The sequence below is a fragment of the Notolabrus celidotus genome, chromosome 9 (genome assembly GCF_009762535.1).
Source record: "Notolabrus celidotus isolate fNotCel1 chromosome 9, fNotCel1.pri, whole genome shotgun sequence".
In the NCBI taxonomy this organism is placed as follows: domain Eukaryota; kingdom Metazoa; phylum Chordata; class Actinopteri; order Labriformes; family Labridae; genus Notolabrus; species Notolabrus celidotus.
The window spans coordinates 21308134-21322063 of record NC_048280.1 but is presented as its reverse complement, the minus strand read 5'-3'; the positions used below and the strand labels follow the sequence as shown (position 1 = coordinate 21322063).

The following is a 13930-nucleotide window of genomic DNA, read 5'->3' as shown; positions in this document are numbered from 1 at the left end:
CAAAGATACACAAACTATGCATGTATACATTTCTTTCTAAAAACACTCATTCTTTGCATACATTTTAAGTATTTCTGAAGGTCATGGGAAATGTTCCCAAAAGAACACCTGTGTGATTTGTCTGCCACTTTAGACACACTGACCCTCATTTCCATTGGTCCATCCTCGTCCCTGGTTGCCTTGATGAACCAATAAGAGTGTGTGTTGCTGTGTTTAGAGCGGGTGTTGCCAGTGGTGGAAAGTTTAAAACAGACTGTGTCCTGCTCACCCTCAGCAGAAGCATCCATCAACATGATCCCCATTGTACTGGCCTCAGTGCTCATTGCTAGCGGTAAGAACATCTGGCATTCTCTAATTCTAGAGGCAATTGTTTTAAAGTTTGTGTGTGTGTGTGTGTGTGTGTCTGTGTGTGTGTGTGTGTGTGTGTGTATGTGTGTGTGTGTGTGTGTGTGTGTGTGTGTGTGTGTGTGTGTGTGTGTGTGTGTGTGCATGATACCACACAAGGACCTGGCACAGTGCAATTCTTTAATGAAAAGAAAAATGATGTCCCTTCACTCCCTGTCTCTACTCAATTACATTCTTGTCTCTCCGCCTTCTCCAGCCCTCGGGTGTGGCACCCCACCCATCGAACCTCTGACTTCCCGTGTGGTCAACGGAGAAGATGCTACGCCCCACAGCTGGCCCTGGCAGGTATGCTAATATCTACACATCTTTCTATGTTCTTGTATTTACTTGCAAATCGCATGGGTCCAACATGTGCTTATTAGATCTTTAGCCACAGTTCTGCAATCAAATGAATAAAATCTGCACACTCTGTAATTCATCCACACTTCTAGATCATTCCTCATATTCTATCTTGTTCAATTTTTCATACGTTGTCCTTTTCTTTCTCCAGATCTCTCTGCAATATGAGAGGGACGGTGAATGGAGGCACACTTGTGGAGGATCTCTGATTGCTGCCAACTGGGTCATGACTGCTGCTCACTGCATCAAGTATGGGGCAGCAGGGAAAAATAAATACACCAAAACACAACCACCAATGCACAAATCTACAAGTTGAAACACATACTGATCTGCTGTTGAATGTACTGTACTTACACTACATCATACTATGAGTAATCCTGTGATTACTACCCTCCTAAATATAGTGAGTCTCTAACCAAAAACTCAGCCAAATAATTCCCTCATTTGTCACCTGTACCCCTGTCTCTTCATATCCACATCTTGGCCAGCATGTTCCAACATCATTTTGAGCTTATTTAAACATAAGGCTGTGCTCTGAGTCTATCTGGTTTAATATGAGCCTGGTCTTTCTGTTTCTTCTGCCCCAGCTCCAAGCTCTCCTACAGGGTGTTTGTGGGCAAACACAACCTGGTGGAGGAGGAAGCTGGCTCCAAGGCTATCTTGCCTGAGAAGTTTATCGTGCATGAGAAATGGAACCCCATCTTCGTGGCCTTCGGGTAAGAAAGGCAACCGGGTACATTACAAAGAGAAGTCTGAGTCTCCTGCTAGGACATACAGTTCATCATCATTATATCATCTGTTACTAAGCTCAGGTGAAAAAGTGAGCTGAGGCTCATATTTCTTTTAGTCCACCTTTGTTCAGATTATACTTTACCTTGACTCGAGCTCTCTATCTTTGGAGCAGCAAATGAAAGCCAATAAAAATTAAAACCGCAAGCGAATATGTGCGGGCCCTCGTTCAAGGATCGCCTGATGTGCGCGACCGCCTGATGTGCACTACCGCCTGATTTAAGCCACCGCCTGATGTAAGCCACCGCCTCAAGTACGCCACTGTGCTGTAGGTGATGCTGTAAAAACTGTAGAACATGTGATTTTCTGCCGCCAGTAGGGGGCACTATATGATATTGGTGAATATTTGCCTATAGAGACGTTCAGGCTGGGGCACTTATCATGCATGACCGGCCTGGGCCTGATCCATTATTGTATGTGAGTGATATTACTGTTTAGAGTTTGCCAAAATTTCCGCCAAATGTAGCGAGGTGCCACGCCCACACCAATTGCCTTAGAGAAATTCTGTCTGATAACTTTTGATCGTCAATGTGTCTACTTCAAAATGTGCATGGTTGGGAGTTGATCGGAGTAAAATTGTAGGAGGAGTTTACATAAACACATACCCTAAATAATGGGGTGAAAAATAGGAAAATCAAAATGGCCGAATTCTTGTTGGGATTTCACTACGACGTCAAGAGGATTTTTTGTAGGTCTTGGCATGATACCTATCCAAGAAAAATTTCGTGCATGTATGTTGAACCGTATTATGGGGCTGGCCTTTTCAAATTTTCAATAATAATCCTGTTACTGGGTTGTTTACCCTTAAGTAAGCAGCTGGACTTTTTCCACTGAGGGAAATTAGATAAATGGCAAAAAGACTGATCCCACTTGCTCTAATTACCTTGCCTTTCTTTCTCTCCGCTCCTTTTTTTTTGGCTCAGTTGGAGGATTTTAAATTGCTTGTCAGTCTGCACTTAAGTCTCTTTGTCTCTCTCTGTGTCTATCTTGCAGTAACGATATTGCCATGATCAAGCTGTCAGAGCCCGTGACTTTGAGTGACCAGGTGCAGTTGGCATGTATCCCTGCTGCTGGCACTCTGCTGTCCAACCTCTACCCCTGCTACATCACCGGCTGGGGCAGACTGTACAGTAAGTCACTCTTAAAAGAAGGCTGAAATGTGTTTATTCCTTCTTTTTTTTTAAGATTAGCTTCTCTGAAATGTCATAATTCTTTCCTTCAGGGTGTCCAGCTGGTTTGTTGTGTTAGAACCAGCTGTGTGTGAGAGTGTGTGATTGGGGTTACCCAGAGAAACCTCCAAAGTTTGGATGAAAAATCTCATGCATGAGATTTTAGCTGAAACTTTTTTTCAGAGGAGGAGGATTACTCCTAAATTGAAAATTTTAGGCCGGACTGTGAATTCAGCGCTTGGGGAAATGCTGTGGAGCAGATTTGACAGACTGCGTGTGTATGTGCGTGATGGTAATAGACTCTGCCTGTGTGTTTTAGCCGGAGGCCCCATAGCTGATAAGCTGCAGCAGGCTTTGATGCCTGTGGCTGACCAAGCCACCTGCTCCCAGCCTGACTGGTGGGGCATCGCTGTCAGGACCACCATGGTGTGTGCCGGCGGGGATGGAATCGTGGGTGGATGCAATGTAAGTTTCTACTGTGTGGTTGTTTGTGTGTGTTTGTACACAAGTTATTTTTATTTACAGGTTTTCTCAAAATTAACCGGAAATACTTAAAGAGTACATCTTGTACAACTTGTTTAGGTAATAATGTACAGTGTGCACACTATTTGATAGAAAAGCAGTTTTGAAATTGAGTGCAATGAGTGTGTCCAAATAAAATGTCAGGAGGGAACACACCTGTGTTGTTTAGCTGCTCCAGAATATGAAAACATTTCTTGTGTTTCAGTATACTCATGAGGCGTAACAATGACCCTGATTGTGATTCTCATAGTTGTGCCTTGCCAGTCTACCAGTACCTCCACTATATGAATGAAACATGAGGCCCTACTCTCTCCCTCTCTCTCTCTATGTCCAGGGTGACTCTGGTGGCCCTCTGAACTGTAAGAACTCAGAGGGAGCCTGGGAGGTCCATGGCATCGCCAGCTTTGTCTCTGGACTGGGCTGCAACTTTGTGAAGAAACCCACCGTCTTCACCAGAGTGTCTGCTTTCAACGACTGGGTCGACCAGGTAACAAAGACACAAACAGACACAAAACATGTTCACTTATTTCATTCATTTGCTAATGGTCGACTGTTTTTATTTTTCAGGTTATGATGAACAACTAAAGAAGCTGACATTTCAATAAAGAATATACGGGTCACTTCATTTCTTTTGTGTGTTAGTATATGTTTTTGCATATACTGTAATCTAAATGAAGCATGCTTCTATCCCTTATCATCATATGAATTGATTCTTCCCCCTCTTTTAGCCTAACAGTTGAAACAACGTCACCAAATGTCCAGCAGGTGTCCTCATACACACATGATAAAAAACTGCTTTTGACAGCTTTCCAGAGCAGGATGTTGTGGGGTATAAAAAGCCCAGAAAACAAGCACTAACAAATAGACATCATAAATTGACCAAAGCACAGATAAAACGCAAAAGTGTCCATCCAGAGTACTTGTATATTAGATGATTACACTGAGTGGTTTGTGTGCCTCAGTAAAGTAGACCCTCCGTATAAAATATGAATGTAATATCCGTTCTTTAAACTGACCCAGTTTGTCCCCTTGCCCTCCCAGCAGGAGGTCTTTATGAGAACCATAATATTCATCAGGGGAGTCTGTCTGTGCGTGTGATAACAGCGCACTGAAAATGAGGAAGGCTACAAAGGCAGTCTAGATTAATACTTCAGTCTTTTTTCCCCTTGCTGGGATGAGATGTGGATGAGAGAGGGTGGGGAAGGATGAGATGGGGTGGGGTGGAATTAAGAGAGAAATTAAATTGCTTCTCACTTCTCTCTTTTTTTTAATCTCCGTCCTTCTCCTTTTCTCTCTGTCACATTTGTACTCACTCACATACTGGCACACTCACTGATAAGTTTTGACAGGCTAATGGAGGTGGGTGAGCGTCTTTACTGACATCAGAGGCAGTGATCAGACATGACACGTCCTGCAAATAGGAGTTATAATGACTCTGTGTGCACGGGCCTGTTCATCTGTGTGTGTGTGTGTGTGTGTGTGCGTGTGCATGTGTGTGGGTGTCTGCATATGAAGAGATGGCAAAGAGAGAGAGGCAGGGACACCATGGTTCTCTTATGCTATCTTTGAGTTCATTTCTCTCATATAATGAATCAGTCTTGTGAAGCAGCTTCCTCTGGAGTATCAGCCTGTGATCAGTGATAACTATCTCATCTAAGCGCTTGTGCGGGCTGCAGCCCAAGAGCTGCTTCCTTACTAATCCAGTCTCATCCTTTTCTTGGAAGAAAAATTAAAGTTTCCTCAAATACTACTGAAGTGGGATGCTGGTGGCCTAGCGGTACATGCAGCCAACATACAGAGGCTACAGTCCTCGTTGTAGAGGTCTGACTCCCGGCCGCGACCAGCATGTCCTCCCCCGCTCCCCACTCCCCAGATTCCCTGTCTCTCATCAGCTGAAAAAAAAACTACTGAAGTGCATCCATAAAAATAAATCTAAAGATGACTTTTTTTCAAGCACTCTGTGTTGTTGCAGCCAACAATTCTGACAATCTTAAACTAAATATGAGTCTAAAATATCATGCCTGATCATGTAATGACATACCCCCCAGATAGAAAGAAAATCAAACATAATCTTTTCAACCAGTCCCTGAAACTGAAAAATGCAATAGTAGTGTGAAAACTGTTTGCAATTAAATAATGTTACGACTGTAGCTATTACCAAATAATTAATAAATATATAAATTAAAACAACGTGATACATGTTACATCGTGAACTGATGTTTAGCATTCACTTAGCTCCAGGGGCGATTCTAGGATCGGATGTTTAGGGGTGCTGAGCACCCAGAGAGCTGCCCAAGTTACATTTCACTGTTTTGTACGTTTTAAGACAATTTCATTCCCACATTTGTGAAAGAAAAGTATAATACTTTTTGGGAAAGTCTGTGACTAAACCATCAAATCTGATAAAGGTTATTTAAATGCAGAAAAAAAAGAAATATGGATTGGAATCATAAAAGAAACATATGGTAACCCCAATTTCTGGGGAAAGACAACTCTTTTTGATACAGCAGCTCCTCAACATATACATTAACAGTATGTATGTATGTTTCTGGAGTAAACCAGCCCCCTATAGTGAGTAACAAAAATACCAAAAATTGACATTGGAGTTATTTTTTGGACTTTCATTTGAAATGCAATGCACAACATGTAAAACGCGGTGGAGCTGTTGTATTTTTGTTGTTAAAATGTTATGTTTCAACAAAGTACTGTATGGTTTTGAAACTCTTGCTTGTTGAAAAGGACATACAGTAAAAAAAAAAAGTAAAAATCACTCAAATTTTAGGGGTGTTGGGATTCCATTTAGAGGTGCTTCAGCACCCCCAAATGGGCTAGAAACGCCTATGCTTAGCTCTACATTTCATTAACTTCATCAAGCTTATACAACAACATGCTGTTCAAATTTACAGCCACTTCATCTATGCTTCATTCAGACACTGCACTCCTTAAAGTATCTGCACCAGTGCTGCATCGTCATTAAAACGCCTCTTTCTGGATCTCAGCCTCTACAACACTTTTTTTTTCTAAATCCGGTGGAGAATGAGGCCTCAAAAGAATTCTTTGTCCCAGCTTGAACTCTGTGGGTCAGGGTACCCCATGCCTGCACCCACCACACACACACACACACACACACACACACACACACACACACACACACACACACACACACACACACACATGAACAAAGCGAGGGAGACAGAGAGGGCTGCACAGAATCCCCCGGGACACCCTGCTGCTGGACTGAATACCAATGAGGAGACAACAAGTTTGTCAGTTGGTGCAGCTGCTATTCATGCCACTTCATGTGACTTATTTAAGGCATTCTATGAAAGAAAGTTATTCTAGTTATTCAATTTAGCTTTATCTGTATTAAATCCAGAATACTCCTAAGGCTAAGCACTTCGACATGAAACCTTCTGCATTTCAGGATTTTCAGAAAACTGGGGCATCTAACTGGAGGGAAGAGGGGACGAAGTGGATCCTCATGTTAGAAGGGACCACAAATAAGACAATACAAAAAAGTGGTTAACAATGGGGGCCGCTTGGGAATGCATGTGCATGGGGACCAGTATTTAACGTAGTCTAAATCCTCAGTTGCAAAGATCACTTTGTTGTTACTTTTTATTGTTGCACAACGCACTCACTTTATTGTTTTCTCTATTTTTTATCTTTCTCTTTAATGCTGACAACACCATTTTTCTGCATGGTTCTCTTTTACTGTACTGTTCTGTACTTTTACTTATTGGGTCAATGACCCTCTGCACTGAGATCTTCAGGCGTGAGAAGTTCAAGCCCTTGTTGGGTTGTTCCAAAAGCGTCTTAGCATAAACAGCTCAGTAGTGAAAGACTTGAGGAGGGATAGAGAAAGAGAGAGAGGCAGGGATGGGTGACGGAGGGGGAGGGACTGTGGGGATGAGGAGCAGCCATTCTGACAGCAGCATCTCCGCTCTGTCGCTCTGCGCCTGTCAACGGTGACTCTAAACTGCATTCACAGTCTGCGCGCGCTGCTGAGCCACAACGAAATACGCTCGGACAGAGTTTGTTGGCCTACTTCAAGAAAAAAGTAACAACTTCGCAAACAATTTGGTGAAGTTGCTGGACCTCGGTGTTTACCCAGAAGAATTTGCATCAATGATTTTTGAAGCTTGGGGTGTGAGCGGAGGAGAGGAAACAAACGTATGGACACCGGACATCAGAGGGAACAATTAGGTAGGCTGTTGTGTGAGACGTTCAAGTGCTTGAAGTGACCGTAGTTTTAGGAGTTGTCCTCGTCAAGAAAAGGTGCCTCACAGAAAAAAACAAACGTTTGTTTTTATTAATAATTGTATTTCACTCTTAAAACAACTTAAATGTATCCGACAACACCTGAGTTAAGTGCAACATGAGGCCAAATGAATGCAATGGAAGGCACATGTTATATGTATGCATTTAAAAAAATATGACCAATTATATACAACAAGTTCACCATCTCTCTGACATAGCTTCATTTAAAGTGTAGGCTCTTAAAAACTTATCCTGACCTTACAGTAAAGTTGTATCCATGCAACTGGTGTTCTCATATGAGCTGAAGAGAGAGGGTAGATGTTCAGTCACATGAGATGGAGCTCTTGCCCACTGAAAGGTAATGCATTATGCAAAAGTGTTCACCTGTTTTCCATGTCGTTGGTACAAGCAGCTGTCTGTGTATTGAGTCTGTATTCTTGCATGCACTGCTTATTCAGCTTCCACTGAAACAAAGCATTCTTTGGTACAAGTGGGCAAGTATTTGCATCTATTTACATTAGATAGCTTGAACAAGGGGGCTTTATACTTATCAATGGCAGTATTCACAAGCACATGCTCACTCTATTTATCATTTCATGACTACAGTTTCAACCTGAGGCTAAACCATTTCCAGGTATTACATAACTTGAACACTAGTTGCTTGTGTATTGATGGTCGCCTCAAGGAGTGTCTGCGTGTGTTTTATAGTTTGAGTGTGGAGGGTCAGTCATGTGCTCTTGTGATCTTTGAACCTCTGACTCTAACAAAACAAATATTTAAACTTCTGAGACAGTCAACGGACTTACTAGCACATTATTTCACACGTAATTCATTTTTGTGTTGTTTGATTGGGCCCCTTCAAAAACAGGGAAATTTGTGTTTACTGTTTACCAGATGTTCTATGCACCAAGTAATGCATCAAATCTGCTAGACTCTGAGTGCACAAAGTTGAGCAATGCCTTGAAGTGTTTTGCAAACAATCACAGTTTCCATTAATAGGAATTGTGTTAGGTATGTTCAGTTTTACTTTTAATTACATGTTTCTTTTTTCTCTGCAGTCACTAACTGCAGCAGGGCTGTGTGCAAAGAAATTGCATTTATCTCACAAATGAGAACAAATGATCCTTGTGGTTTTTAAACACAAACCAAATCATCAACTTTGGGAGCTACAGCTATGGCCTCCTTATGAAAGTATGTTACAATGAGTGATGATGAGGGAGTAGTGTGGCTGCTGTGTATTTGTTTGTTTTATGCACCACAGATTATCTGAAATCCTTATTCTCTGGCAAACTGTCCTCCTTGGATCCATTGCTCACACTCATGTAATAAGCGTCTTGAGCAGACACACACTGATTCCTCCCTGTCACATCTCTGTGTCAGCTCAGAGCCTACTCAGCCCTCTCCTTCTCTCTAATTGGAAACTGTATAATACACGCTACATCAGCTATCACCTGACTCCCTCAAAAAGTTCCCCAGGGTGTTTTGGAAATATTCTACAAAACTCTGAGGGCAGTTTATTGACAGTAGTCCCAGTTGGGGATTATGAGGGTAATTTTCCCCACAGTGATGCCACCAGCATCCTTAGAGGAACCCATCTGCTACAAACACAGACCGACTTCATGAGATGATCAAATGCATCACTGCCACTGACTCAGAGCTATCCTTATTCGGCTTGGTCATAAAATGGCTTTGAAGGAATGGAAACTGTTGAAATAAGTTCTCAATAGCAAGCTTTGACTGTTGTGGCATTGCTCTCAGTTGGAGAGGAGAGGAAATATTGGGTCTCATTAGAAATGCATTAGACGGAAGAGAGAGAGGTAGAAGTGAGGAGATGAGCTCGAGTTTTTATCTATACAACTCTTAAAAGGGAAAATATTCACAGTCCAAGTCAGACTGGCCAATCTCAACCAATCTCTCTCTCTCTCTCTCTCTCTCTCTCTCTCTCTCTATTGCTCTCTAATACTCACACTCACCAGTGCACCTCAGTGACCCATTTAATTTCAGCCACAAAATTGGCAACAATATTCCCACGTGATTCTCCTGACAACACATTAGTGCTGAATCTCGTCAAAACAATTCAGCTCGAAAAAGTGCACCTATTTGCACCTTCTTTATCATTTTAATAAGTATCTCACTGTCTGACTGTATAAAAGAAACAAGCATATGAAAAAGGGATGTACTTTCAACACAGAGCTGTAGCCAAAAGGCACATTCTTGCCTCTTAATACTTTCCTTTCACCCACAAACTACTAACAATAGTAAGTTTCCTACAATGAATTTTCTCTTCAGCCAAGTGAAACTTTTCTTGTGCATTCAAAATGCTGAGATTAATTAATTCTCCTCTGTGTTCACTGCAGATGCTGCATGTACGTAGGTTGTTCCATATATAGCATCTGCGGGGATAAAGCCACTTTGGCCCAGTGACTGTCGTGTCAGACAAAGTAATCTTTTCTGAGCTGACCTCACCGCAGTACTGTGCAGCTCCATGTGACAAGCAGGTTAACTCTGGACAACATGTGTGTGTTCACTGCACATGTAGGGGTGTGTTCAAGTGATCCAATTGTCTGTTTTTGCAGGGAGAATCCGTGGAGTTGAAGTGAACGACGGGAAACCAGTTCTAGACCTGAACACCTCTGAGGTGTGATGTGACTGAAGTGAGTCCGGTGTCTATATACTCAAGCATGGAGCACGAGATGAGGATGGGTCTGTCTGTGTGGGCCATCGTGGCAATCGTTTGCAACTCTGTGGTGGGTGTCCTCATCCTTGTCCTCTTCGTCATCCTCTACAAGGCTTGCAAGGTGCCCTCACATCCAGAGAAAATTCCAGTTTTCACAGCAGAGCCGGAGCAGAAGAAGGCTGAACAGAAGTATCTGCTGACTGCAGCGTGATCATGGATATACGGATATACGGATACTTTTCATTCATTTATTCCAAAGGAGGTCAAAGGTCGAGTTACAACGTGCTCAAAAAACAGCTTTACTGTGAACTTTGAGTGATCCTTTACACTTTCTTCCTCCGTCATTTTTTCCACTTACCGTTTATTACCATCAGCCCCTCATCTGTGCCATTTGTTGGAGCTCAGAATGAGCTAACTGAATTAAGAGGTATGGCAAGACCCACAACAACAAGCAGCAGCTTCAATCCTCTTATCTCCTCTGTGCGTCTCTGGGACTGTCCATCTGTCAGTGTGTTTGCTTTGCTCTACAGAAGCAGACCATGATCTCCTCCTCTTCTCCTCCACTATTCCTCCTCCTTCCATCTGAGAAAACTGATCGGATGTGGAGGAGGAACAGGCAGCAAGCAGTCAATTGTAAAGAGAGAGTTTTTGGAGATAGGGTCAGCTGAGAGGCCAAATAACTTGTTAGAGGTAAAGGGGAAATGTAGCCATGTAGCTTACAGGCAGCTTCAGCACTAATGATGGCACTGAAAAAGCTGCAAAACAGGCAAAAGGTAGACACTAAAAGCCTGCAAGAGTCAGGAGGAGGAAAATGTATGAGTCGAGAGTACAGGACACAGGGTAAGAAAGAATGATACAAAAGGCAGATCTTTGTTGGGGGAGGGGGTAGAGTGCAGGGTTGGAAACAGAAAGGATGCTGATGTTAGCAAAAAGGGAGCCTGAGGCCTCTGACAGCATCCTTATTTCATCAACAAGTCACTGCCTCCACCTTCCCGACTCCCATGGGATTAAGGCAACAGTAAAAATGTTACTGGTGTCCCTGTGTGCCTCGCTTTTATTTGAATGAGGCTGAATGAGATATTTATAGGCAGCCTTCACCAGAAATGACTCAGCGAGATGTAACATCTCAAAGTTACATGTGAATATTGAGTTGATCATGGTTCTTCAAAAAACGTGCTGACAGAAGGTTATAAATACGGTCTACAGGGCTCTGAAGAGGGATGAGGTTTACCACTGTGGCACGTAATCATCACAATAATAAGAGATGCATACTTGTATATATGTTTTTTAAGGGAAGTTACAATTTGTACTGATGAAAGGGCTTTTTAATGAAATTTGCTACGTCTGATGTTTGAGTGAATGTGTTGTAATCTGACCTCAAGTATGGATTCACTTTATTAAAGTAAGCTGATTTATTTTTCAGTGCAGCACTTTCTGTTCTGTGTAATTTATGGAATATTTCTGGTATGTTATGATGAATAGTAACCTGCACTGAAATGACTGGTTGTTAAAATAACTCGTCACTTTAAATAAAATCAACTGAAGATGTGTTTGGGATTTGATGAATCATTCACAATTAAGATGTAGATTCTCAGAGAGCTCTCCCTTTACAAAGTGTTTACAAGACCAAAGTTGGACTACCGACAAGAGGCTCTCAGAATTTTACATTTTTGTACGGATTATTTAGTAAATAAAACAAAGTATGAACAAAATAACTGGTCTTGAAAATACTGTAGGATGTAGAGTTTCAATTTGGTAATATAATTTGTGCTCTGTCCCTTTTCAAAAATTGGTAGTTAATTTAAAATATTCTGAAACTATTTTTCTATGTAGTCCACATAAATGTTTCTTTCCGCTCTAGCTTTAATGGACTTCTTAAGCATTTAGAAATGAGAGCTTGAATTAAATTAACATCTCGTTTGAGCTTCCTGCACTGAAATAACCATTTTGGATCACATTGACCTCCACAGTGACACATCCTGCTGTTTCTCAAATGAGACCAAGTGACCCTTATCTTTCAGCCATGACAAGGCATGTTTATGAGGGAACTTCTGAGGAAACTGCTGCGGTTGTTTCATTTGTGTGACAAACAGATATTGATCGTACAGGGTTTAAGGAAGTCTCTTTTAGGACTTTCAGTCTCAACAAATACAAAAGCAGGTGTGCAGTGTGGCTGTGTGCTTTTATACAGGTACTAAGTGCAATATAAAGCCAAATATACTCAATTATAGTCATACAGTATACTCTAATGCTGTACTCAGAGGAACTTTCTGTGGAGCTCTAATTTGGGGCACTTTCATTTAGTTACAACTTTGAATACATGTCACTTTAACCACATCATAAAGGTAAGAGGTAAATTTTTACAACATCTGTTTTCCAGTCCTGTAGGTGAAATACTAACAAGGTTTTAGTAGTCCAATGTACCACAGATCCTGTGAGATGTTATATGTTTACACAGGAAATTATGCATGGAAAACTGAGAGTGATAGTATATGTTTGCACATGTGTAAAACACTGTTTTTTTTTAGCACATATGAGACAGATGGAGCCTGTTGAGCTGTTGATCTGCGACTGATGGTCTGAAAGGAGGCTCTACAGCTGTCTGCTGTTTATCTGCTTCCCTTCGATTTATCTGCCTGCCAACTTCTCTTCCTCTCTCCCCCTTTAGCTGTCTTCTTATTTGTTTCTCTGTTCTCATCTTGCCAGACCAAGCTGGTCAGCACACTCCAGGCATTCTGAGGTCAACCTACAGTTTTGAATCCACTGCTGATCTACTCTGTTTTTCAAGTTGGAGTTCATTAATCAATCCTTGGCGTTTGTGGGGACAGAAGATATTGAATGAGCCTTCATCTTATCGTTCATCTTTTATTGATCCCTCCGTCTTTGGTTTGATTTTTTTAAAGGGTTTTAATCCAGTTGAGATGAAATAGAGTTACTGGACTCTGCATCAGTCACATCATCCATCCATCTCTGTGCAGGCATTAAGTGATGGCAAAACTGTGTTAGTGGAGATGGAGGAGGGTCACTGAACTCAACATGGCGTTATATAATAATAATGACAAATACTACAGACAGAGAGATTACTAATAAACATATGAAGGGCCAGTAATCTGCTGCTCCATCTGCACTGCTGGATGGGTTACATAACCCACATCAGCCCAGCTGAGTCATGGGCAGGGTTTGTGTCTCTGTCTAGTGTGTGTGTTTGAGTGTGTAGTGTAATGCAGTTAGGAAGGGATCAAATGTTAATCTATGTTTGGGTTTGACTAGTATGCAATATATAATGTATTTCATTGTGTATGTGGGTATGTATGTACTTGTCGGTAGAGATACTGTATATAGCAGGTGAGCCTAAACATTGCTGTTTCTTTTATGGCTGTGTTTTTCTAAGTATTCAATTCATGTAGAATAGTAGCTGCTGTATGAGTATTCCAGTTTGAAAGGGATAGATAAATATGCAGGGGTGTGATACATGTGCGTTAACATCTTAGTGCTCTCATGAGTGAATAATTAATGACAAAGTAGTAATTACACTCAATCAAGTCTCTAGAACAGAACACCCATAGAGGCCCAAACACTCAACCCATTACATGCACACAGAGACACAGCCATTAAATAGACTTTGACAACTCTGCAGATCTGCCATTAAAAATCATTGTAATTCAGTATAATACAGTCTGTTTGGATGTTTATTCTGTCAACAGAGGTCAAATTATAGCATAAAACATGCTGGAATAATGGACCTGGTAGAGAAAGCATCAGTATGCCT

General features: G+C 41.6%; 1 protein-coding gene and 1 long non-coding RNA gene across 2 annotated transcripts; both read left to right on the top strand.

Moving 5' to 3' along the window:
- Positions 1-240: 240 nt before the first annotated feature.
- ela3l (elastase 3 like) lies at positions 241-3849 on the top strand. The gene is made up of 8 exons (XM_034691074.1): positions 241-331; positions 602-690; positions 896-993; positions 1332-1460; positions 2527-2663; positions 3022-3167; positions 3559-3711; positions 3792-3849. The coding sequence occupies exons 1-8, from the start codon at positions 292-294 to the stop codon at positions 3807-3809; spliced, it is 810 nt and encodes a 269-aa protein (XP_034546965.1). The 5' UTR covers positions 241-291; the 3' UTR covers positions 3810-3849.
- A 3300-nt stretch (positions 3850-7149) lies between these two features.
- Positions 7150-11709, top strand: LOC117819183. The gene is made up of 2 exons (XR_004632473.1): positions 7150-7430; positions 10061-11709. It is a non-coding gene; the product is annotated as an uncharacterized LOC117819183 (long non-coding RNA).
- Positions 11710-13930: the final 2221 nt, after the last annotated feature.

What these genes read in the sequence shown, in the direction of transcription:
- ela3l (XM_034691074.1), top strand. Translation starts at nt 292, where the DNA reads ATGATCCCCATTGTACTGGCCTCAGTGCTCATTGCTAGCG. An exon ending in CCCATCTTCGTGGCCTTCGG is followed by an intron (nt 1,461 to 2,526) that starts GTAAGAAAGGCA and finishes TCTATCTTGCAG; the next exon opens with TAACGATATTGCCATGATCA. An exon ending in GAATCGTGGGTGGATGCAAT is followed by an intron (nt 3,168 to 3,558) that starts GTAAGTTTCTAC and finishes CTCTATGTCCAG; the next exon opens with GGTGACTCTGGTGGCCCTCT.